General features: G+C 40.9%; 1 protein-coding gene across 1 annotated transcript in view; it reads right to left on the reverse strand.

Annotated features, from left to right (window-relative positions):
• Positions 1-24,675, reverse strand: part of SLC6A4 (solute carrier family 6 member 4) — a 57,182-nt gene that overhangs the window by 12,932 nt on the left and 19,575 nt on the right. The window contains exons 2-12 of the mRNA XM_023503700.2: positions 18,081-18,532; positions 14,795-14,929; positions 14,016-14,235; positions 12,809-12,947; positions 11,596-11,730; positions 11,080-11,183; positions 10,471-10,598; positions 8,687-8,799; positions 7,714-7,845; positions 6,612-6,711; positions 5,359-5,459 (exon numbers count right to left, since the gene is read on the reverse strand). Of these exons, the coding sequence (XP_023359468.1) occupies positions 5,359-5,459; positions 6,612-6,711; positions 7,714-7,845; positions 8,687-8,799; positions 10,471-10,598; positions 11,080-11,183; positions 11,596-11,730; positions 12,809-12,947; positions 14,016-14,235; positions 14,795-14,929; positions 18,081-18,423 (1,650 nt within the window). The 5' untranslated portion in view covers positions 18,424-18,532. The remainder of the gene's footprint in view (positions 1-5,358; positions 5,460-6,611; positions 6,712-7,713; positions 7,846-8,686; positions 8,800-10,470; positions 10,599-11,079; positions 11,184-11,595; positions 11,731-12,808; positions 12,948-14,015; positions 14,236-14,794; positions 14,930-18,080; positions 18,533-24,675) is intronic.

The following is a 24,675-nucleotide window of genomic DNA, read 5'->3' on the forward strand; positions in this document are numbered from 1 at the left end:
ATCCCCTATAAACATTTTAAATTCACAATAAAACATTGAAGATGATGTAGGGCCCACCAGGAAAAATAAAAGAAAATGGTATAATTGGACCTGGAGAGAATATAAGTAAGGCTCTTGAGGCTACAAGGCCTTTTCCTAAGATGACAAGCTTTTCTGATTTCACTGGCAGTAGCAGAAGAAATCATAACTATAAAAACAAATATTTTCTCAAGCCACAAGAATTAGTTTAGATTTTAGGACAAATTGACTGACAGAGAAGATTGTGAACCTTTGAAATGCTTCCTAAGAGAGGTAACGGGATCTCCTTCCATGGAGTCCTTTGGAAAGCAGGATCGATGCCTATCTGTTTGGGATGCAGAAGGCCCATCCTTGTATCCCAGATTCAGTTTCCAGGTTCATTCCAAACCCTGTGACTTCCTATTTCTCTCTCTCTCTCCTTTCTACCCTTTCTCTTTATCTCTCTGTTCTGTTTCCCGGCTCAGAGGTCCCTGACCCTCACTGTGCAGAGTGAGGGAAGAGGTTCTTTCCCCCTACTCTGTGCTTTTATGCTCCACCATGGAGCATCTCTTGAATGAATGATTCTCTGCCATGGGTCCTCATAACCCAAGAAATTACAGGAGGAAAAAGCAACCTAATGCAATTTTCATTTGAAAATTCAGTGAAATATTTGACCCAGAAAATTTCCACAGTGAACCCCCAACACCCATTTGATGGGTTTTCTTATTTTAGTTTGCTTTCCAGAGAGAGTGTAAATATCAGTTTTGCCTAGTAACCACCATGCTGAAGCCTTATTGGCCTTAATTTAATATAATTTTATTATTTCATGCTCATAAAGAAGACAGTAATGTAAATTATTTGTGTGGTTAAACATCTATTTATAGCCTTTTTTTCCCCCCTTGTCTTCAGATAATAAAATGGGAAATGACTAAATAGCTATTAATCTTCCCAGCAGTGTTTTCTGGAGTTCAGAAGAGGGAAGCTTTCAAACTGGAAGCCAGGCCAGGGGTCATGTGCCACTCTCTTGCTTTGCTCTTGTTCTCTCTTGGAGCAGATACCTTTGGGGGAGACTCATTTGGGAACCAGGAGACAATCCTTTGCTTAAGAGTCACTACCAGCCCATTCTGTTCTATTCATTCTAGTTTCTCAAATAATCTGCTTTTTTGCTTCTGTGTTCCCAAGTGTCTTATATTAAGTTCTCTTTGCTGTTTAGTTTCAGTGTCAAAATAGGGAGCTAGTGAGGAGTAATATTTTTAGTAAGCTACCAGTTGTTTATCCACGATGGCAATAAAAATGGCCAGGGTGGTGATCTGTTAAATAACAGAGAAGTGGTTAAATGGATTTGTCTCTTGTTAATTGGGCATTATACTGCTTACTTTTAGAGACTGTAGGGACATCATGTGAATTATGCTGAGAACTTCCCACCATATTCTTCCGCACCCCAAGTCTGCCCACAGCCAAAAGTTATTTGTTGCTGTGATGAATGCTTAGTTTCATTATTATGGATACCCCACCAATGCAGATTGCGACCTTTCTGCAGCCTCTCATCCTTTATAATTCTTATCTCTGTCTTTTTATCAATCCTCTTAAGGCTGTGAACCTTTCTCTGTTGTGGTCGTCATTGCTTTTTTATTGTTTTGGTGGTTCCAGTGTGTAATGATCATGCTGTCCACCTGTTATTTCTTTCACTTTACAACCAGCTCGCTTCCTTTTCTGGTCTTAATTGACCTTGATGCTGTTGTTGTTCAGTCATTTTTCAGTCATATCTGAGTCTTTGTGATCCCGTTGGGGGTTTTCTTGGCAAAGATACTGAAATAGTTTGCCGTTTCCTGCTCCATTTCATTTTTACACATGAGGAAACAGAGGCAGATAGGTGCCCAGGGTCACACAGCTCTGAGGCTGGGCTTGAACTCAGGAAAAGGAGTCTTCCTGACTCCAGGTCTGATACTCTGGCCACTGAACCATTTAGCTGCCCCAACTTTGATATATTTTTTACTAAATTTAAAAATAAATAAATTCTCATTGGGAATCTTTATGGCTACTAAGAGTGTTTCCATTTCCCTTTTGGTTTATTTGTTATTTCAATTCTTCCAAGACTGTGCCACCCCATGATTCATGGTCCCATTAATGTCACTTAGGAAAATAAAGGTATTAAAGAGATAGGTTTTTGTGGCAGGGACACACAGGGGGTTTTGAAAAGACTGCACAGTTTCCTAAATATTATGCAGTCTACTATTTTCCTTCTACTTAGTTCTGGTCCAGCTCATTTTTTACTTATTTCACCTCTTCAGAAATTACATTATGACCGACCAACTTGTTCCATCAGTCAATCGATAAACACTTATTAAGACAATCCCCTGGCCTCCAAGAGCTTACAGTCTAATAACATTATGAAGAGATAACATGCAAACAAATATAAGCAACACAAATTGTGCACAGGATAAATAGGAAGCAATGCAGAGGAGGAAGACACTAGATTGAAGAGGGTTTGGCGAAATCTTCCTATAGAAAATGAGATTTTACTTAGCACTTTAAAGAAGCCAGGGAGATCAATAGATGGGGGCAAAGGAGAGAGAGCATTCCATGCATGGGAGGGCAGGAACAGACATTGGCAGGCAACTGTAGAATTGCTGGGAGATGAGGGGTATGACCAAGTGTGAGAATAGCACATCACTTTTCTTCCCAAAGGAGGCTGGAGATTAAAATGCAGTATGGGGTGGGAGGCATCTGGTCAGATAGGCAGATGGTAAGTCGCAATTCATTCCTATTCCCTTCAAAGGATGAAGATTAGTCAGAAAAGGGGTGCAGCAGGAGATGGGAAGCCTGAAGTCAAAGGAAAGCATCCTGCAGAAGTTCTCCATCCCTCAGTTGTTAGATGAGGCTGGCAGGAGGAAGTGGAAGTTACCGTGTTCTGACATAGATGGAAATCATTGCTTTGAGACAGATGGGAAATATCCTGTTGCCTTCCCTGAAGTGACAAATTTCTGTCAGAGATGGAAGGCATAAGGCCTGTGCTCAGAGGAAGGTTTGCTCCTCTTCCGTTCACTGCTTCTGTAGTTACAAGTAGTCTGGAAAATGGCTCTATGTTATCCTCTTCCTTTTTTCTTTATAGATGGTTAGATTAACTTTTCTTTCCTTTTTCCCCTTCTCTCTTCCTTCCTTCCTTCCTTCCTTCCTTCCTTCCTTCCTTCCTTCCTTCCTCTCCTTAGCTTCACTTTGTTTGATTCCAGTACCCAGTAGAATGAATAAAGTGATTTATAGAGTCTTTCCTAATTTTAACATATGTATGAGACATAAGGAAAGCCTTCAATTTTTCTTTTTTGCTTTCCCACATCAAATGCAAAATCTACAAGTCTCAAGAACAGGGAGATCTTCCATTCTCTCAATCTCTTCATTATGTGTGATAATGAAATGTGGACTATTCAAATGCAAACAGTAGCAAATGCTGGTTTTCTAAAACCTGCAGATTTCTTTCTTGGGTTTTCATCAAGAATACACTGGATGTTTGCATTTTAGAAATGAAGAAACAGGAATTGGTGGTTTCTGTTGTTTTGTTGGTAGCTCTTTGGTTTTTGGTATAAGCATCATCTATAATCTTTTCCTTTAAAAATATCTATCCCCTTTTCAGAAAATCTCCCCCAAAGGCCCTTGAAATTATGTCTTAGCATTCTCTACTATATGCAAACTAGTCTACTGTATATAAAGAACTGGAAATGATACTGTTGAGCATATTAAAAAAATACAAGACTTGGGCAGTTCTTTCAAAGAGTTGCAGTCTTGTTGGGGACAAATTAATTTTATTTTAACAATAAACATTGGTGAATAAATGCACATATTGACATGCAAGTGAAGGTCATAAACACTAAGGCAATACAGGAGAGAGGAATAGTCAGTTGAGGGGAATCATTTATGGTAAGCTCCCTAACAATGGTGACTTCTGAGCCAGCATCTGAGGAAGGTATGGGGAGGGAGTCAGGGAGAGGAGCAGGAAGGGGCGTTTTCTGAGCAGAGAAAGGCAACTTGCAAGGTCATGAAGACGTGTCAGTCATTACAGGATTTGAGTTAAGATTTGTGTGAGTTGGTATACATGGCATAGAATGACCAGAGTTGCTTGGAAAGCAAAGGTACAGAAAGGACTGTTTGATCAGTAGGATTGGTGTCCGCATCAAGAAGATTAAAACTAAGATAAAAGTAAGATAAAAAGTAGAATGTAGGAGACTGTTTGTGTTTGGCTGTGGCCCTAATCCTCAAGAGCTAAAGGGACTGAGGAAGATCAAAAGACCTTCCTCTCAAAGACTGAGAAATAATCTCTGCTGAGAACCAGCAGTGCCCTCTACAGAAAGATGTCTCAGAACAGAAACCCAGTCTGAAGTGGACTATCAATAATCATAAAGGGGACAATATCCCTGAAAGGACAAGAGCCTTTTCATGACTACTTGTAGTCTCTGAATAGAAAGGATTCCTGTTCAGTTCCAGTGACCTTGGGCCATCCACTTTCCCATTCTGAGTAATTTCTACTCTATAAAACGAGGAGTTTGGGCATCCTGAGGCTCCTTCTGACTGAGATTTGGGGGGACGCCAACCATCAGGATCCCCTCTCTCAACCAGGTCGCTGGCCATACTTCCTCCAACTTCTCCATATGGAAGCTACTTTCAACCCAAATCACTTTGGCTCTCCTGGATTAACCCAGAATAGGTCCCCAGCCAAGCCTGATTTGCTCATTGTTTTGGTTGATGGTTCAGAGTGAGTATAAAACAGCAGTTGTTCCAGTCCCGGCCAGCTCTGAGGGCTTTCCCCTCCCAAACTAAATCTAGAATGAAAGACACAACTACAATCCGTATGGGATTTGAGTATGTGCAAATATGCATGAGTGAATGTGTGTGAGCATGAGTTACAGAAGCTGAGAAGACTAAACTTTCCCTTCCTCGTAATCTATCAACCATAAATCACTTCTGTTTTTAACTGGAACCTAGACTTAGGTATTTGTTAGGCCACAAAGTCCCATGGACAAGACAGCAATAATACCTCCTTGATGGATGCAAGAAAGCCTGTGCAGGGAACGAATGAAAGATGAGACTTAGATTTAGAGCTAGGAGGGATCGCTTCATTTTACAGATGGGAAAATTGAGTCTTAGAGGGGAAAGGGGCTTTGAACAGGTTCTCATCAGCAATTTGTGGCAAACGGGATTCAAACATAAGTCAAACACTAGACTGATTTGACACAACAGAATCCTATTAGAATCAGTGTAATAGGAAAGAAAGAAGCACTATAGATTTCTAAGCAGAGAAGTGAGATTAAGAAAAAGAGCATTAAAGTTAAGTCTTCAAGCAAAGAAGAACATAGGGAAATCTTAACTCACCAGCAGAAATATTGGGCTGATTGCTACCCAGCAGATCCTCCAGAACCAACCGGGGCTAAAACCAAGCATTTCTTTCACGTCGCTGCAGAACTGGTTAATACCTAGAGACAGAAAAAGTCACATTACATGGATTTTTCAGCCCCTGTTCCCCAGCACACTCATAGACCAGAATCTCAACAGGATATAGAACGAGCATGTGTGTGTGTGTATGGGTATTTTCCCCCTTAGTCTGCTGGTCCCTGCCTCTGTAGCTGAGTGTAAGGTCATTGGTGAGTAGTCAGGTATTGCTATGAAGGACTCATCTATGTAGTTTTTGATTAATTTGAAATTAATTAAAGACTAATTTGATCGTTTCTGTTGAAATTTTTCAAGGAATACCTTGTACTCATGAAGTTGTCCATCTATACCCCAGATCTAAGCATCTTATTCTGCAGAAAGTAATGAGACATGACTCGGTGTCCATGTTGTACTTCAATCGTGGCTCACTCTTTATGACCCACTTGGGGTTTTCTTGGCAGAGATACTGGCCATTTCCTTCTCCAGCCCATTTTATAGATGAGGAAACAGATGAGGGTTAAGGGATTTGCCCAGGGTCAAATAGCTACTAAGTGTCTGAGGTCAGATTTGAACTCGGGAAGATAAGTCCTCCTGACTCTAGACCTAGTGCTCTGGGGACTATGGAAGCCCTAGCAGCCCTCTCAGCGCCCTGAGGAGAATTTACTGAGGTGAAGGTGTGGCTGAGCTGGCCTGTTGTGTTTCTAAGGTACCTAGCATCTGTCTGTCAGGTGAGAAAAAGGCAAAATATGATCGTTATCCTCCAAAAAATTCCATTCTAATGGGTAAGATAATCTAGAGTATAAATGGGAGGTAATCTCAGAGGGAATGGGTCAGATAAATCATATATTTATATATTTGTGTATGTATGTGTGAAGTTCCCTTCCATCTGAGTTCTATATGGAGTGTAGACTTGTACTATATGGTCTAAGTCTCTCTCTTAGGTAGACTTTAAAGGATCATCCCAGAATCTGCTGCAAATGCTGGCCAGGAAAAAGGGATTCGGTTTTCTAAGAAAGTGGTCAACGAAGATAACTCCTCTAGATGCATCAGTAAGAGGTCACCCCTTCTGTGGTCCTCTCAATCTCTTCATTGAGAAGGATCTCAAGTGATCCTTCTGTGATCACTCATTTTGTGGCAGCAGAGCCCTCCCTGTTCTACTCATCAGGACTCCCAACCGGCTAAAAGAATATTCTTACCATAGAACCAAGACACGGCAATCGCTTCTAAAAACACTACAGTGAGAACCGCTGGTCCAGTGGCGTATTCTTCCAGCAACTTTACCACATAGGCTCCTCCCTGGAAACAAAAAAAAATGAGATCTGGTCATTAGAGGTGATTATTAATACCTATCACTCAATAATTAAAGGGTTAATGAAAGTTTCTTTCAACTGCACATTTTTAACCTTTATCAGATGGCTTGCTGTTTTGAGGAGGAAGGGAAGGAGAAAAATTTAGGACATAAAGTTTTACCAAAAAAAATGTTTAAAATGACATGTATTTGGAAAATAAAATACTTTTGAAAAGAAAAAATAAAGTTTCTTTCCCTGAAGAAATTCTGACTTTTCAATTGAGATATTAATTTTAGTATCCAGAGGTCCCCAATACCATCATCATCAATCATCATCACCATTTATATATATATCTTTAGGGTTTACAAAGCAATTTGCTTATCTTATCAAGGATTATTTTATTCTGTACATTTTTATTCTGTGTGTTTCTAGTACCTAGCTCCATGCCAGGCATGTAGTAGGTTCTGAATAAATATTTGTTGACTGTCACACTACTTTAGGGAATAGGCAATATAGTTATTATTCCTATTTTAGAGATAAGGAAACCAGATCCGGGAGAGACCTTTCCACAGTCTCACAGTTAGGAAGTTCAGAGATTGGATTTGAACCCAGTTCTCTGCCAACTCCAAGGTCAGCCCCTCTCTCCAGACACATTATCTTTTCCATAGTTATCCCTTCCTTTTTTTGGTTCAGCTTTTTTTTCAGAGATCAATTTTAAAAAAAATTTTAAGGGATTTTTAAAAAAGTTTTTTAGGCATTTTTTAAAAGCTTTTTAAAGGGATTTAACCCTCTTATGTGCTAAAGTAAAAGGACTGTTGGAGGAAAATGAAGGGGTCAGTCATACCTTGGGAATTACAGAGGCACCCATTGAGTCACCAACATGCTCATGTTAAAAACGGCTTCTCTTGAAGGGATCATTCCCACTGGGAACTCAGATTGTGAGGGTCTGACATGGGTTAACCCCAGGCCTGCCCAGAAAAGGCTCAGGGGTGGGGGAGTCAGTACTCACAAAAGTCAAGGTGGACAGAGATCCAAAGAAACAGGTGATGACCACAGCAAGCACAAACCACTCCCGGCGTTTGGCCCAGACATGGGGGAATTCGTCCAGCACCGCGGTGATCACTCCCTCAAGTCCTGCGAACTGAGAAGTCCGTTGCAGGGATAAGCCCTCAACCCCATGGAGGAGAAGTCACTGGGAAGCCACTTGGGACCCCTGACACTTGATAGCTTCTGGTATGCGGATAATGGTTTGGGCGTAGTCATGGGAGCTAGCCCATGTCCAATCAGCATCAGCCCAGGGAAGTGAGAGATTGGGTGACTGGCCAAGAAAAGGAGAGGTACTTGGCCACAGCAGCGGGCTCCCTGAGAATCAGCATGAGGAAGGGCTTCCCCTCCGTCACTAAGCAGCCATCATTTGATCAAGCTTAAGTCTAAAGAACAGATATTATATACATATACACACATGCATGTATGCATTAATAAGTACATGTGCACATAATCATATAGTCATTATACATGTGGTATGGACATGTGCAGACACGACATGAGAACTACAGGTGTGTAGATATATGTATACATGTATGCATTTGTTTACATACATGTGTGTTGTATGTATGTCCAAATAGAGCTATATTACTTTGCAAAGAGGGAGGGATGAGCATAGGTATGGAGACATCAAATTTGTTGGTTTTGCCAAACTTAAAAAATTTCTTTTCTGATGCTTTGTTATAAAAGCATTCTATTCTCTTCCCAAGAGGAGAATAGAAGAGGAATAGAATGGGAAAGGGTAGATTATATAGGAAAGATTAAAAAAAGCAGCAAGAAAAGATAAATCAGGGAAGGATTTTCTGGGAGACTCGTTTGTGGATAAGCTCTCCGAGGTTTCATACAGTCTCCTTGTGAAGGGTCTCTGCATAAATGCCCCCCCTCCTACCCACCACCCCATCCCTGTCAGGACTTCTCCCCCCACAGAGCCCACTCACCGTGCTGTCTAAGCCCAGAGTGATTATCATTAAGAAGAAAATGATGGCGAAGAAGGTGGCGGCTGGCATGTTGGCAATGGCCTCTGCATAGGTGATGAAAAGGAGACTGGGCCCTGAGGAGAAAAGGAGACAGTCACCAGGCCTTCTCTGCCATGGACTCAGGGAGGCCTCCAACCAACATGAAGGAAAGAAACTTAGGGCTTAAAAAACCTGAGGGAAGGTTGGAAAGTCAGCGTAGCCTAATGGAAGAGCCCTGTGGTCCAAGGAACTGGATTTAAATCAAGTCATTTTACTTGCCTAGTCCTCAGTTTTCCTGCCTGTAAAATGAGAGGGTCAGGGCAGATGGTTTAGGCTGGATCCCTTCCCTCTTGGGCCAGTGAGCCCCACAGGGGCTGACAGACCCCTGCTGGGGGAGCGAGCTCTCAGAGCAGCTTTAAGCTTCTTCCCAGAGCGATGTACCAACAAATACAGAATGAATCGCATTTGATGGGAAGATCCAGGAGCAGAAAAGTCCAGTTTACCCAAGTCATTGGCAAGAATGCCCCTGTGCTTTCTCCTGTCTAATAATCAGATATGCTCTTTTTTGGACAGTTTTTGCCCCTTCTCAGATGTCAAAACCTTGGTATCATCCCCTATTCCTCATTGTCTCATCCCCTTCCCCATATCCAACCAGTTGCTAAGGTCTGCTGATTTTACCTTCAGAACATCTCCTGCATAATCCCCCTTCTCTCCTCTGACGCGTACTTGCCCCCCAGCTTGACGTGGGCCTTCATCACCCTTTGTCCACATTATTACAATAACTTGTTTTGGGGGGAGGGGATCTCCCTGCCATAAATCTCTCCCTACCCCAGTCCATCCTCCATTCAGCTATCAAAGGGATCTTCTCTGGCAGAGAGGCTGGGTAGGAGGTATTGTATGATGATAAAGGCCTAGAACAGATGAGGTGCAACAGGAACTGAAGAGAAGGGGAAAGGGTTAAAGAAGAACCAAAAGAATTTGGTTGATGTTTAACATATATTGGATTACTTGCCATCTAGGGGAGGAGTAAGGGAAGGGAGAGAAAATTGGGAGACAAGGTTTTGCAAGGGTAAATATTGAAAAATCATCCATGCATACGTTTGGAAAAATAAAAAGCTTTAATTAAAAAAATTTGGTTGGATGAAGAACAAAGTCCTACAGATGAGAAAAAAGAAAACTGAGGTTTTAAGCTTGGAGGACTAGTAGAGTGGTGTCCCTATTGACAAAAAGAAGGAAATCAAGAACTGGTTTCACAGGGAGAATAAAATGATTAATTTGGACTATGTTAAGTGAGAATGATGGTGGGGTACTTAAATGGTGATGTCAAACAGGCTAAAAATCATAGATGGGGAGATGGAAGGAAACTCAGAGGCCATTATTTTAATCCCCATGTTTTACAAGGGAGGAAATGGAGGCTAGAGAGGAAATGGCTTCTCCAAAATCATTTGTACCCAGCTGCCATTTGTACCCAGGTCTTTGATCCTTAAATCAAGAACACATGAAAGTGTTCTTGGACCACATTTCCAAAGAAGTTGTTTTTCTAAAGCCTGAAAAAGCTTAAAAAGTAGGTGTCATTTGAAACATATATACAGATAATTTATTACATTATATAGTAATATTTTACAAATAATAAATTACATATTATATAACTAAAATGAGTCAAAGAGCAAGTTAGCCTTCTTCTCCTTCCCCCCACCAGTCTCCTTAGCCTTAATCAAGTTGGCCCAACTAAGGACTAAGAGAATAAATGGAATCCAGTCTCCTACCTGTATCTTTAGCCACCTCGGACACGTCTTCATTCCTCATCTCTGCCATGTAACCGAGCACAGTGAAGATCACAAATCCAGACATGAAGCTCGTCATGCAATTTACAATGCTAGTCACCAGGGCATCTCTGAAAAACCAGAACAGTACAGACTATGGGATCTGAGGCAGAAAGAGACTTTTCCACTCTATGATACCTCCTCCCAGGGATTGCTGTCTGTGTCATTCACAGGATCATAGATTCAGAGCCAGAAAAAAGACCAGAAAAAAACAGCCTATGAGTCCAGTCCATTTCACAGATGAAGAAACTGAAGTTTAAGGAAGGGAAGTGACACAGGAAGAAAGTTAATTCCTCATCTGGTGTTTCCCTCATGCTTACCCTCTGACAGGTCTGCTCAAGTCTCCCTTGGCAAGAGTGACCAGATTGAGTTTTTAAAATTTAATAAAAAGTACCATCGGAATTCTTATATTCCCTGCCCTTCACTCTCCATCCCCTAATGGTAGGGAGACCATTCTGAAGGCAGGATTCCTTCCTAGAATTCTCCATCGACTCCATGGCCCCACAGAATGGGAAGATGCTTTTCCAATGGCGAAATACCCAAGACACTCACTGGTAGCAGTTGTTGTTGAATTTGTTGTAGCTAGCAAAGGCTAGTAAGACACCAAAGCCAGGACCCAACGAGAAGAAAATCTGAGCCGCTGCATCCACCCAGACCTGAAACACAAGCAAGGGGAAGAATGGATGAGAAGAGAAGCCAGAATGGGGGGAAGTACTGATATGTATCTTCACCAAGATCGAGTCCAGTGGGATTGATGGAAAGTTGTCTTACAAGCTCCGTAAAGGGAGCACTACAAATATAGCCAGTGAAGGCTCTCTATGACACGTGTTCCTGTCCAGCTCAAGATGAATCACCCCAAGTACAGTTCCCAGTCCCACCTGTCCTGGAGTTTCAAACATTAGTGCCCATCACCTACTCCCATTTCCCCCACCCAGTTCTAGGCTCCCTAGGGTTCATAGTACTGAACCATAGGGACTTGTCCAGAGGGAGTGGACCTTCCATCAAGGAAATGAGAGACTGGCAAGTAAAGTCTTAATTTTTTTCCCTTTGCTGTTCCCATTGTCTTACCCCAGTTTCAAGGAGCTTCTGCCAATTGGGTTTCAGGTAGAAAAGGACACCTCTCCAGGCTCCTGGAAGCGTGGCCCCCCTTACAAGCAGGATGGACAGGATGATATAAGGGAAAGTAGCCGTCACCCACACCACCTGCAAGTGAGAGGAGAGGGAAAGAGAAGGCAGATGATCCCTCAGCCATCCTTAAAGACAGACATCTCTTCTATCCTTAAAGACCTTTGTGGGTGGAGATGCTACCCCTTCTGCTTGATAACATCAGTGGGGTGGGGGAAAATGGAAGTGATGGTTACTGAGCATGAGATAATTTCTCAGTTTTAGATTTGCTGTGCACAGTCTGAATACTGTGGAATACTTTTTAGTTTTCTTGGATTTTGCCAGAACTGCCATATAGAACAACGCATGGGGGCATTTAGGAATAATCCTGGAATCCCAGAAGGACTCACTTAATAGTAGGAGAGTCAACTTCTCTTTGTCATGAAGGTAATTTGCCTTAGGTTTGGGGTTTATATATGAGGACAGGTCTCTTGTATTTTTTCCCTGACATTTTCCATTTAGGAAAGATTTTGAGAGGAAAGATTCTATAGAAATACAAATTTTTTCCTTATTTATTCTTATGATAGATTCTCAAGATGTGGCCATAGGACAATCTTAGGTTCCTATCACTTTCTCTGAAAGAAGCAATGTTGTCCCCTGGCTCTAGCCATCCATGGGTAGCAAGATTCCCGGGCTCAGGGTATGAGGATTCTCTGGGGCATTTTGATAGATCATTAAGAAATAGATCATTCGTGGCTCTTTTCAACAATGAGATGATTCAGACCAGTTCCAATGACTTTGTGATGGAGAGAGCCATCTGCACCCAGAGAGAGGACTATGGGAACTGAGTGTGGATCACAACATAGCATTTGCACTCTTGGTTGTTACTTGCTTGCATTTTATTTTCTTTCTCATTTTTTCCTGTTTGATTTGATTTTTCTTGTGCAGCAAAAGAATTGTATAAATATGTATGTATATTAGATTTAACATATATTTCTATTATGTTTAACATATATTGGATTACTTGCCATCTAGGGGAGGGGTTGGGGGGAAGACAGGGGAAATTGGAACACAAGGTTTTGTAAGGGTTAATGTTGAAAAATTATCCATGCAAATGTTTTGAAAATAAAAAGCTTTAATTAAAAAAAAAGAAATAGATCATTAAGCAATAGATCACCTTGCCAGATGTTTTGACCCCTTTCCAGATGCTAAAGTAGACAATAGTGAAGATCAACATTATACAGAGGGCCAGTTGCCAGCTAATGCCCCCCACGTCATCTAGTCCTTGAGACTTATGGATCTGTAAGACATGGCGCCTGAAATGAGACAGAAAGGCCCATTAGAGGAATAGGAGGAATGCATATACATATATTCATACACATATATGTATGTACATATGAAAAAAGAGGAGGGAAGGGAAGAAGGAACAGATAAGAGGAATGGTAAAGGAAAGGGGAAGTGAGAAAAAAAAAGACAAAGACAGAGAGAGATAGATGACAGAGAGGAAGAGACAGAGAGAGAGAAAGGGAAGGAGGGAGGAAACAGCAAACCACTAAAAAAAAAAAACTTCAGAAAAATCTCAACTGGGGATTTGAAGAATCAGATATGACTGAAAATGACTGAACGATGAATATGTGTGTATGTATGTATGTAGCTCTGAGGTTATTCCAAGGGGGAAAAATGGGCATCCATCATGTCATGGTATACTTAAGAGTACTCAAGATTTGATTAGACATTGGGCTTCCAGAAAAACACAGATTGACTTTGCTTATGTTTCTCAGAATGGAATAGCAGACTCAATTAACTATTACCTGAAAAAAGAATAAAACTGACAGATGAACTTCCTGGCCTCTTTCTTTCCTTCTCAGCACTTGGGGTCCCCAGGGCCAACTTCATAGAAATGTGTAATAATCACTGATGTGTTGTGACTTAAGGGATACTAGGAAGGCTTCACTGCCATCCTGGAAAATCTTGCCTCTGAAATTCTACTCTTAAAGGGTAAAATCATTGGGTTAATCTTCCCTCGATTCCTGGAAAACTAAAAACTTAAATTAAAAACAATCATCTTTGTATGAATTAGCTTATCACAGTTTTTTCAGACAGTGGAGAGAAGGGCAGTAAGGAAAGAAAAGTTTTGATGGAGGAAAAGAGGAAAGGACAAATTCAGTTAGAATAACAGGAATTTTTCAGGAACATGTTCCCCTTTGTGGGGAACTGTTTCACAGTCTTACCTCAGGCCAGCACTATTGCCCCCATGCTCTCCTCTCTATAAAGAGAGAGTTAAATGGAGGAGGGACTAACAGCCCCTAGCTGCCTCCTAAGAACTCAAGTCAAGTCTCAGGAGGATGGCCTGCCCCTAACAAAAATCACTTACATGCACTTACGTATAAAATTCTTCAGCAGGTGATATGGAGTGGGAAGTCCAGGTGATGTTGCCTTCCGAAAAGTAGTTGGTGCAATTGTCGGTGTTCCAGGGGTTCTCACAGCTGGTCCAAGGCAGTTGATCCGTAAAGGAAGAGATGAGGTAGTAGAGAGCCCAGGCCATGATGGTGTTATAGTAGGAGGCGATGTAAAAGGCGATGATGCAAATGGCGAAGCCAATCCCTACGGGGTCAGAGAGGGGGATCAGGTGGGCGTTTAAGGAGTAAGTATGCTCAGGGCCAGCAAAAGAGGTGGGCCAACCCAGAGTAAAAGTCAAGCATGATGGAGGATACTCCCAGAACTTCTTGGAAATAGTAAAAGACCAAGAGGGAAGCCTCCAGGGCATTGGGGAGCACCTCCTTGGAGTGACTTCCAGAAAGTAGCTTATGAGGAGAATAAGTAGAGAGGGAATAAGTTAATAGAGATAAGGCACTCTATAAGCCTTCAGATGCCACTCAAACATTGATCCAATCCATTGGATCCTATTGACAAGTCACTGTTTTTAAAAAAGCAAAGAATCACAAGACATCAAAAATCTAAAATTCTTCTTCTTGCTCCATATAATTCACATCGATGAGAGCCCGGGAATCCCAGGATCGCTGTAGGCAGTGGGGCGTGTCTGCCTATGCCAAAGTAGAGCCTCTCCCCCCAGCCTCAGATTTCCTTCCCCCTTACCACCCCCACTAAGGGAAAAACAAATCTTCCTCGAATGTCCTAGGACCAGCACCAGCAATTCACTTACCTTTGAAAATGGGGCAAATTTTCTTCCATATTGAAATGCAGCCATTTCGATGATATTGGCCCAGAGCCAGCTCCATATAGAACAGAGGAATCCCACCAAAAATGGCCATGATGGTGTAGGGGATAAGGAAGGCCCCTGCAACAAGGAAAAGGAATTTCATCTCTGACTGTCCCTTCACTGGGTAAAAACAGGGATATTTGCACTTTAGGAAGTGGGAAGTCAGATGTCTAATAGACCCAAGCCACCTAGTTAATGGCACAATCAGAATTTGAATCTGGATCTGAAACGAATGGATTTAAAATCCTGAGTTCATCTATCTGGGGATTTTGGATGTTCTATTGCCATAGCTCCACAGTGGTCAATATTTGACTCTATTTCCTGGTTTCCATCATATTGGCCATGGGGACCACCCCTCAGCAGCAGTGTCTGCACATCCAGGTATCCACAAGGACAGTACAATAGAGATCTAGAGAACAGGAGTCTGATGGATTGCTCACAGCCGCAGAGAGGCTTCACCTTTGCCCGGAGTTTGATAGGGAGGGCTGGGCTGGTAGTGATTTTCCTGAATAGCTTTCCCTTCTATTAAAAAAAAAATGTATTCTTGTGATGAAGAAAACCATTTGTACCCAGAGAGAGGACTGTGGGAACTGAGTGTGGGTCATAACATAGCGTTTTTACTCTTTTTCTTGTTATTTGCTTTCATTTTATTTTCTTTCTCATTTTTTCCCTTTTTGATCTGATTTTTTTTTGTGCAGCAAGATAACTGTATAAATATGTATACATATATTGGATTTAGCATATACTTTAAACATGTTTAACCTCTATTATCATCTAGGGAAGGGGGTGGGGAGAAAGGGAGGAAAATTTGGAACACAACACTATGCAAGGTTCGTGTTGAAAAATTATCCATGCATGTTTTGAAAATAAAAAGCTTCAATAAAAATGCATTCATTGATGCTTTCAGAGGAAGAGAATGATAGGAACCTAATATTGTCTTGATGGCCACATTTTGAGAGTCTAGCACAAGAATAAGTAAGGAGAATTATCCTGTATTTCTACAGCATCTTTCCTCTCAAAATCTTTCCTAAATGGAAAGTTTCAGGGAAAAAATACAAGAGACCCATGCCCCTATATAAAAAATCCAAGCCAAAGGTAAACCCTTTCTGGGACAAAGAGAAGTCACTCTTATCCCAAGTGAGTATTTCTGGTGTTCCAGTATTCTTCCTAAGTGGTCCCATTGTTCCATTTGGCAATTGAAGTGTTTCTGGCAAAATTTAATAAATAGTCAATGTCACTAAGAGGGTCACTAAGGAGGGAAGGAGGCAGGGTGAATCCAGATGGGATCTCCCAAATCCTATTCCAGAGCACACCCCTATTCCAGAAGCTTCAGTAGTTCCCCATTAGCTATAGGATGAAATGGAAACTCATTATAGATAAATAAATTCCCACTAAGCCTCCTGACCTTAAACCTATCAATAGAGCTCCAGAAAAGGAGGATAATTGATGATTTTTACATCTTGATTCTTCCTAGTTACATATGGTAAGAAGAGTACAGACAAATGAACATTCACTTCTGTCCATCCGTAGGTTCCATTTTGTTGTAGTCCAGAAGTGGGGGTCTAGTCACTTCTTCATTCAACAAGCATTTATTGAGCACCTACTATGTGCAGGGTACCACGATAGACACTGCAGTGAACATAAAGATTTACAGGGTGACATTTTTGCCTTAAAGGAGTTCATATGCTCATAAGCCTTAATCGTAGCACCTTAACTCTGAGATTATCTCCAGTTTATCTGGACATACCTTGTTTGTACACAATTGCTTATATAATGTCTCCCCTCGTTTATAGTTATATTAGAAAATGCTCTAAATCAGAGAAACGCAAAGAAAGAATTCTGAGGTACCACCTCATACCTCTCGGACTGGCTAACATGGCAGGAAAGGATAATGATAAATGTTGGAGGGACTGTGGGGAAACTGGGACACTAATGCATTGTTGGTGGAGTTGTAAAATGATCCAACTGTTCTGGAGAGCAATTTGGAACTATGCCCAAAGGGTTATAAAACTGTACAGACCCTTTGCACATAATAACAATGCCATTACTGGGTCTATATCCCAAGGAAATCATAAAGGAGGGAAAAGGACCCACATGTGCAAAAATGTTTGTAGTAGCTATTTTTGTGGTGGCAAAGAATTGGAAACTGAGTGGATGCCCATCACTTGAGGAATGGCTGAGCAAGCTGTGGGTACATGAAGGTAATGCAATATTATTGTTCGATAAGAAATGATGAACAAGTTGATTAGAGAAAGGCCTGGAAAGATTTACATGAACTGGTGCTGAACAAAACAAGCAGAACCAGGAATAGATTGTACACAGGAACAGCAAGAGTGTGTGATGATCAACTATGAAGGACTTGGTTCTTCTCAGTGGTTCAGTGATCAAAGTAATCCCAATAGATTTTGGACAGAAAATACCGTCTGCAGCCAGAAAAAGATCTAAAGAGAGTGAATGTAAATCAACATATGCTATGTTCACTTCTTTTTTCTGTTGTTTTTTTTAATCTCCCTCATGGTTTTTCCCTTTTGCTCTGATTCTTCTCTCCCAACATAATTCATAAAACAATGTGTATTAAAAACAAATAAACATAATGTCTCCCCATTAGACTGAGTAACTTGAGAACAGGGGTTGTCTTTTGCATTCCTTTTTACCCCTAGATCTCAAAACAGTGCCCAGCACATAGCAGGTGCTTATTAAATGGCTCTTGTCTTGACTGGATACAACCATATTGGCTCCAGATTTAGCTCAGATTTTAGCAGCTTCCTGTTCTAGATGATTCCCAAGGAGACCATCAAACTAATCTCAGGACTTGCTTTAAACTCTTATTCAAACACACGGTCTCCCAAATGATCTGACCTTTAGCAAAATTAACAAACAATCCAGCAAGTCTGAGTTTTAATTCCCAGTTCAAACAGCTACATGGTACAGGGGAAGGGTTCTGAATTCAAGTCCCAACACCACCACTGCTTGATGTGTAGTATTGAGTGATTTTCATTTCTTTGAGTCACTTTCTCTATTGGTAAAATTGAAGCAGTGAGCCCTTGCACTGCTTAATTTACAAGGTTGTTGTGAGGAAGCGTTTAAAGATGCGTGGTACAAATGTACACATATTATCCCTGGACCCTCATTCACTTCTTAAAGTATCTTAAGTAATCTGCAGAAGAGACACAGGCTCACCAGAGACCTCATGTCCGTAACTCTACGCGTTACCTTTCCCAATACTGACCTCCTCCATTTTGGTAGCATATATATGGGAAGCGCCACACGTTGCCCAGGTCCACAGCATAGCCGATGACTGAGAGGAGGAAGTCCATCTTTTTGGTCCAGGTCTCTCGCTCCCCAGGATGGACTTCAGTGTCTAGGGCAGTGTTATCAGCTGTGTTGGAGTTTTGGGCATCCCCTTCCTCACCTGAGCTCTGAACGGCTGAGTACCCATTTGAGATTTGTCCTGCTTCCGCCTTGTCCCCTGGACTAGTGAGTCCCTTCTGTAGAATGCCATTTTTCTGACAGTCTTCTCCATCCTTGCAGGCTGACTGCCCTTTTTTAGAATCCAGTGGGGTGGTCTCCATCCTTGTGTTTAGCAGATGGTGCTCATGTTCATTTGCAGCCAATTGGAATTAGAATTCTCCTCCAGCTCTTGGATGCCCTCACAACTTTACAGTTACTAGACTGCAGGTCCTGTTTCAAAAACATACAGAAAAAGGAGAAAAGATTAGTCATTGGGTGGCTTTGGGGAGGGGGGAAATGAAGAGGTAGAACAGATCCCAAATATTCATCTTAAAATGTTTTAAATTATTTTTTTAAAAAGGCTTTAGGTCAAGCTAATATAATAAATCTCTGGGGTTTGGAAGATCTCTGTAGAGCAGCAGAACTTTTAGTTTCTGGCTGAAACTGGCATTTTCAACCTCTAAGTTTACTGATTGAAGATGAGTATCACCAAGAGGAGAGATAAAGGAATATATGGAAGTTTAAAAGGTGGGGGGGGGGGAAGCTCAGACAGTTGTTTCAGTAGGTAAGCTCAGCCACTGACATTTACGGAACACTTGAATGTTTGTGAATGCTTTTCAGCCTCACAGCATTCTTGAGATAAAGGTATCATGGGTATTTTTATCCTTGTTTTTAAAGGTGGGGAAACTATGCTTCAAAAAGTATTGAATTGAAATGACTCTTCCAGTATCATTCCAGATAGGAAGGCAGAGAGGGGATGTAAACAAAGTTTCCTCAACTCTGGTACATGTAGAGAACAGTACAGGGTTAGAAAAATATTTTATATCATCTATGTATAATTAATTAGCACAGCTAAATGGTACAGTGGTGAGCCTAGAGTCAGGAAAACTCATCTTCCTCAGCTTAAATCTGGCCTCAGGCACTTCCTAGCTGTGTGATCCTGGGCAAGTCACTTCACCCCATTTGCCTCAGTTTTCTCATCTGTCAAATGAACTAGAAAAGGAAATTAAAAAGAAAACCCTCTAGGATCTTTGTCAAGAAAACCCCAAATGGGATCATGAAGAGTTGGACATGACTGAACAATATGGAAAATAAATATAACATAGCCAAAGATGGAATTGAAAAAGTCGTGCTCTATTTAGTTCTTTGTGATCTACACTATATGAGATTAGAAAGGGAGGGATTATAATAGGCACTCAGGTTAACAGCCATAAAGCAAAAAGATAATTGGCTCTGGAGTCAGGAGGATGTGGGTTCAAATATCAGCTTTAAAAATGACTACCTTTGTAGCTCTGGTTAAATCAATCTAGCTAGCTAGGACTCAATTTCCACTTTTTTATTTTTTTATTTTTTATGAAGCAGTTCTACTAGATGATCTATGAGATCCCTTTTTGACCTAAGATTCCCCCCATTTTACAGATAAGGAAATTGAAGGTTAGAGAGGTTACCATACACTTCTCTATCTTTACTTAGTCTTGCTCTTGAAAAACTTTCAGACAAACACGGAGCAGCTTTTGGCTGACTTTTGCTTCACTCCTGTTTCCAGTATCCCTGAAAAACCCTGAAAAGCCACCACCTTGGACTCCACTGCTGCTCTCCCTCTTCTTAAGTCTATAACCCTTTCTGAAGGACTTCTGGAGTTACCACCCTTGAAGGTAGAGTTGGGGGCCCATGGCATGGTGCCATTTTCCCTTACTGAAGATGCACGCAGGAAGCCAATAGTGGCAATTTCTATTTTCCCTGGAGGCAGCAAAACCAAGCATCAATGGAGCTCTCAAGTCTAAGCACTTTCTCCAGAAGGGCTAGGCAAGCCCTGCAGCCAGCATTCCTAGCTCTACTATGAAGCAGGATGGAATCAAAGACAGGACTGATTCTGTCTGAGCCAAGTTTGAAAGAGAGAGACAGAGATGTGGAAAGAGACACAGAGACAGAGACAGAGAGGGGGGAGTGGGAGAGAAAGAGAGAGGGAAAGAGGGAGAGAAAGAAAGAGGGAAAAGGGAAAGAGAGAGGAGAGAAACTTCAATCCTGGACTTTTCAGCTAATTTGATTTCTGTGGGGTTGAATTTTTAAAATTCTCTTAAGGTATATCTGGGTCAGCATACATCTGCTTAGTTGAAATTGTATAATACCATTCAAGGAAAACATACTCTAATGTGAATGGTTGTCTAGAATATCAACTATGATAATAGATAAAGGAGCCTCTCTTGAATAAGTGGGACAGGAAAAGAGGCATGCAGGAGCTCATCTCCTATGATGACTTGGGGACCTTAAAGCTACGACCACCTGACTGGCTCTGCACATAGAGTTCAACAGCTGTGGATGGAATTGGAACTAGATTAGGAGTCTGAGGACAGAATGGGCAAGACAACATGACTTTTGAAAGCCCCTTTCAATTCAAAAGTAATGCTAATAATAGCTAGATTGGGGATCCTTAAACAAGGGGCCATTCAGGGAACTTGTATGGGGAAAAAATACATCTTTATTTTCTCTAACCTCTAAATGAAACTTGGGATTTCCTTCAATTATCTAAAAACATTCTGAGGATGAGAAGCAAAGTCAATGAGAAGTTTGATCAGACTACCATTGCGGCAGGAAAACGGGAAAACAACAACAACAAAACCCTGGGTTAGAGATTTTACAAACTACATTCACCATCTCCATTGTACAGATAAGGAGACTGAAGACAGAAAGGTTTAAGACTTGTTCATGGTTCCACAGTTTCTAAAGCAAAACTTGAGCTTTAACCCAGGCCCTCCCACTCCAACTCCTTCCTCTTTTCCCCCCTAAATTTCTAAATCAAAATAAAATTTTGATAACTTTTCTTTCTATGTTATGTTTAAGTTCCCAATGCATCCTTCTCCTTCTCAGAGAATCATTACTTATAACAAAGAATTAAAAGAGAAAAAGACAGAGACAGAGATAAAGAGAAGGAAAAACAATTTAGTAAAACTAACTAACAAACTGAAAAAGCCTGACAGCAGGTACAGGGTTCCACGCCCACACCCTTCACCCACCCCTGCCAAGAAGGAAGGGAGGTGCCTTCTATCTCTTCTTTGGGGCTAAGGTTGGTCATAATTTCCAAAGCATTCAGTTTTGTTCGTTCTGTTGTTTTTTTTCCCTTCCAGTCCCATTTTTCATTTGTGAGCTCATTTAGTGACCTTCTACATCTAAGCATATATATATATATATATATATATATATATATATATATATATAGGTAGCATATATATTTCTTAGTGAACCTGTGGACAAGCCACTTAATTTCTCTAATTCTAAGACCACTACTAAGACAAGGTGATGCTGACTTCATTTCTTTATGAATAGAGGAGATTCAGAAAAGGATATTTCATATTTTTGGTTGTTAGGGATTTTTTTTTACTACCTACTTGCATTCCAACTTAAGGTTACAGGATGAGCCACAACTAAGTGGTATTTTGTCTATTTTGTTTTATAATTGGGCCAAATCTAAAGTTTAGTGTTATTGGAGCTACTAGGTCCCCTTGCCTGTCCACGACCTATGTCAAGGATATGTATCTACATTAAATGACTAGCATTTCAACTGAGATATCAAATGCCACAGTCAAATATTAGAGCGGCGCCAGCACAACTTCTAATGGTCTGTGGGTCCCTGATCCTATTTTTGTAACCTGATTTAAGTCCGCCCCAGGTGAGGGCCTTCTTGCTGCTCCCTCCCCCTGGTTCTCACTCCCCTACTCCTAAGCTTCCAATGTAAAATTCCTATGAAAATCAGACCTCTTCCATTTAGTTACCACTTCCCCTCCTCTCTCAAATGACAGCTCAAGGCTCATCTGCAATAAAGTGGCCCAACCTATCATCTCCCCTCCCAGAACAATTAGAATGACTGTAACAGGAGATAAATATAGTACAAATACATAGTCAACAAAACCAGGGAGAGGGGCCAGGAGACACCTTAGGAAAGGGTTTCCCTTCAGAACCTTGAAACTACTCACAACTTTGAACCTTTGTTCATTCGCTTTCACATTGGCCTTTGTATGGTGCTTTATGGCTACAAAGTGTTTCACATTTGAGTCCCACACCGATCTCCTATGAGTATTAGTATCCCCATTTCACAGATGGTGAAATTGAGTATTTGAAACATTGTGGAACATGCTTACAGCTTTCTAGATAACAAAGGGTGGAGATGAGACTGGAACCTGGTCTCTCAAATGTATTCCATATTATTCCCCTGCTTTATAATCTTCAGTTGCTCCCTAATGCCTATAGGATGAAATGTAAAATTCTAACCTGGCCCGATCTGGCTCCAATCTACTAATAAATCGTTTATCTGACTTATCTGTCCTATTAGTTGTTACCTTTATGAGGGCAGGAACTCTGCCTTATTCTTCTAGATATCACCCATGGTACCTTGCACATAGTAGTGGATATTCAATAAATATCTGTTTAATGGATGAACCTACATAGTTAGGATGGGAAACTATGTTTTTAGATTTCATATATGATCTAAAAGGAAGATAGATGGTAAAAAAAATAAATATGGACTGGTGTTCTCCTGGGATACCATGTAAGATATTCTTCTGGACCTTTAAAAGTATATTGACAACCAATTCTAATGGCCTAATGTTCCCTGTCCCCCATCCTCTCCTTCTCCACTACTTGGTACCTCATCTTGAACTGGGGCAGATGGTATTAAGAAGAGTCACCTCTGGCTTTCTGGCTTTGTTCTGAGCAGCTACAAAGTTCCTGTGTCTATAAACCACCACTGACTCTTTAATAGTTGACTGAAGCAGCTACAATTTGATTCAATTATACAAACATTTGTTCAATACTTGCTACATATAAGGTACTATATTGGGCACCTAGAAAAAAAAATTAAGTCTGTTTTCAAGGTGCCAATGTTTACTTATCTTCTCCAGGAAAGTCTTCCCAAGCACACTCGTCCTGAGTGGGTTCTCCCTCTTTCTAGCTTTCCCCCTCCCATACCTCCCAGGATTATCTAAGGCAGGGGAACCCAGAGAACTGGAGGAGGAGATCTCAGGAGATAAGCTAGGAAAGCCTTTCCCTTCAGAATCTTGAAACTATGTAGAACTTTGTACCTTCTTGATGACACTTTCACATTAAACTTTGTATGGCACTTTATTGAGGGTTTCACACATTCATTTGATCTGATCCTCCCAACAACCTTGTTCAGGCCAATCCTATTTCTTGTTCTCTTTCTTTCTTCCCATCTCCTCAGAAAGTCTCTATCTATAAGATTTAGTGGATCATTCTCCTCGGGGATCCTTGATGTTTGTGTCATTATCACTCACCCAAGGAGAATGTGTAAAAGCACACAGATAAAAGAAACTATGGAAGGAAGACATTTGACTTTAAGCTGTTTTATACCAAGAGAAGGATTCTCCCCCTGGAGCCTGGTAAATAGATATACCTAGGACACAGACCAGTTACATCCTCTGAGATGAGCTGGCAGATAGGCAGAAGACATCGCTTTGAATTCCTAGTCCTTCCCAGTTGTGTGGGTACCTTAGTCTACTGCTTTGGGCCATAGTTTTTTCACTAGTAAAATGGGGAAAATAGAACTTGTGGGACTTAGATCACAGAGGTGTTTTAAGGAAAGTACTTCCTTTGAAAGCTGTAAGCAGAATTACATGAATGAGAGTTACAAGTCTCATAGCAGGCTTGTGGTTTGGTGAGAGATGCTCCCATTGGAGGACAAGTCTTTCCATAAACCTCCTGCTATATGCAGCTACAGTTCGCAAATATTAGTGGTCAGATGAGCCTCAAGCACAAAATGACCCATGCCTTATAGAACCTCTTTTCGGGATCCTGAGGAGCAGTTTTTATGTTTTGGACATATACATGCTATCTCAGGTTCTCTTTGGAGACCACAACATAGCATTTTCATGCTTTCTGTTGTTGTTTGCTTGCATTTTGTTTTCTTTCTCAGTTTTTTTCTTTTTGATCTGATTTTTCTTGTACAGCAAGATAATTGTATAACTATATACATATATTGTAATGATTAGACATTATTTTAACATATTTAAAATATATTGGATTACCTGCCATATAGGGGAAGGGAGGAGGGGAAGGAGGGGAAAATTTGGAACACAAGGTTTTTCAAGGGTTAATGTTGAAAAATTACCCATGCATATGTTTTGTAAATAAAAAAATTCCAAAGCAAAAAAGAAGAAAGTTATCCATGCATAAGTTTTGAAAATAAAAAGCTTTAATAAAAAAGAATCATATGTGAACTAATGCAGAGTGAAGTGAGAAGAACTGTAACAATATTGTAAAAATGAATAATTTTGAAGAACTTAAGAACTCTGATCAGTCTAGTGATCAATATTATTCCAGAGGACCAATGGTGAAGAATGGTACTCACCTCCTAAAAGAGA

This window comes from Sarcophilus harrisii, chromosome 4 (genome assembly GCF_902635505.1).
Source record: "Sarcophilus harrisii chromosome 4, mSarHar1.11, whole genome shotgun sequence".
Classification (NCBI taxonomy): Eukaryota; Metazoa; Chordata; class Mammalia; order Dasyuromorphia; family Dasyuridae; genus Sarcophilus; species Sarcophilus harrisii.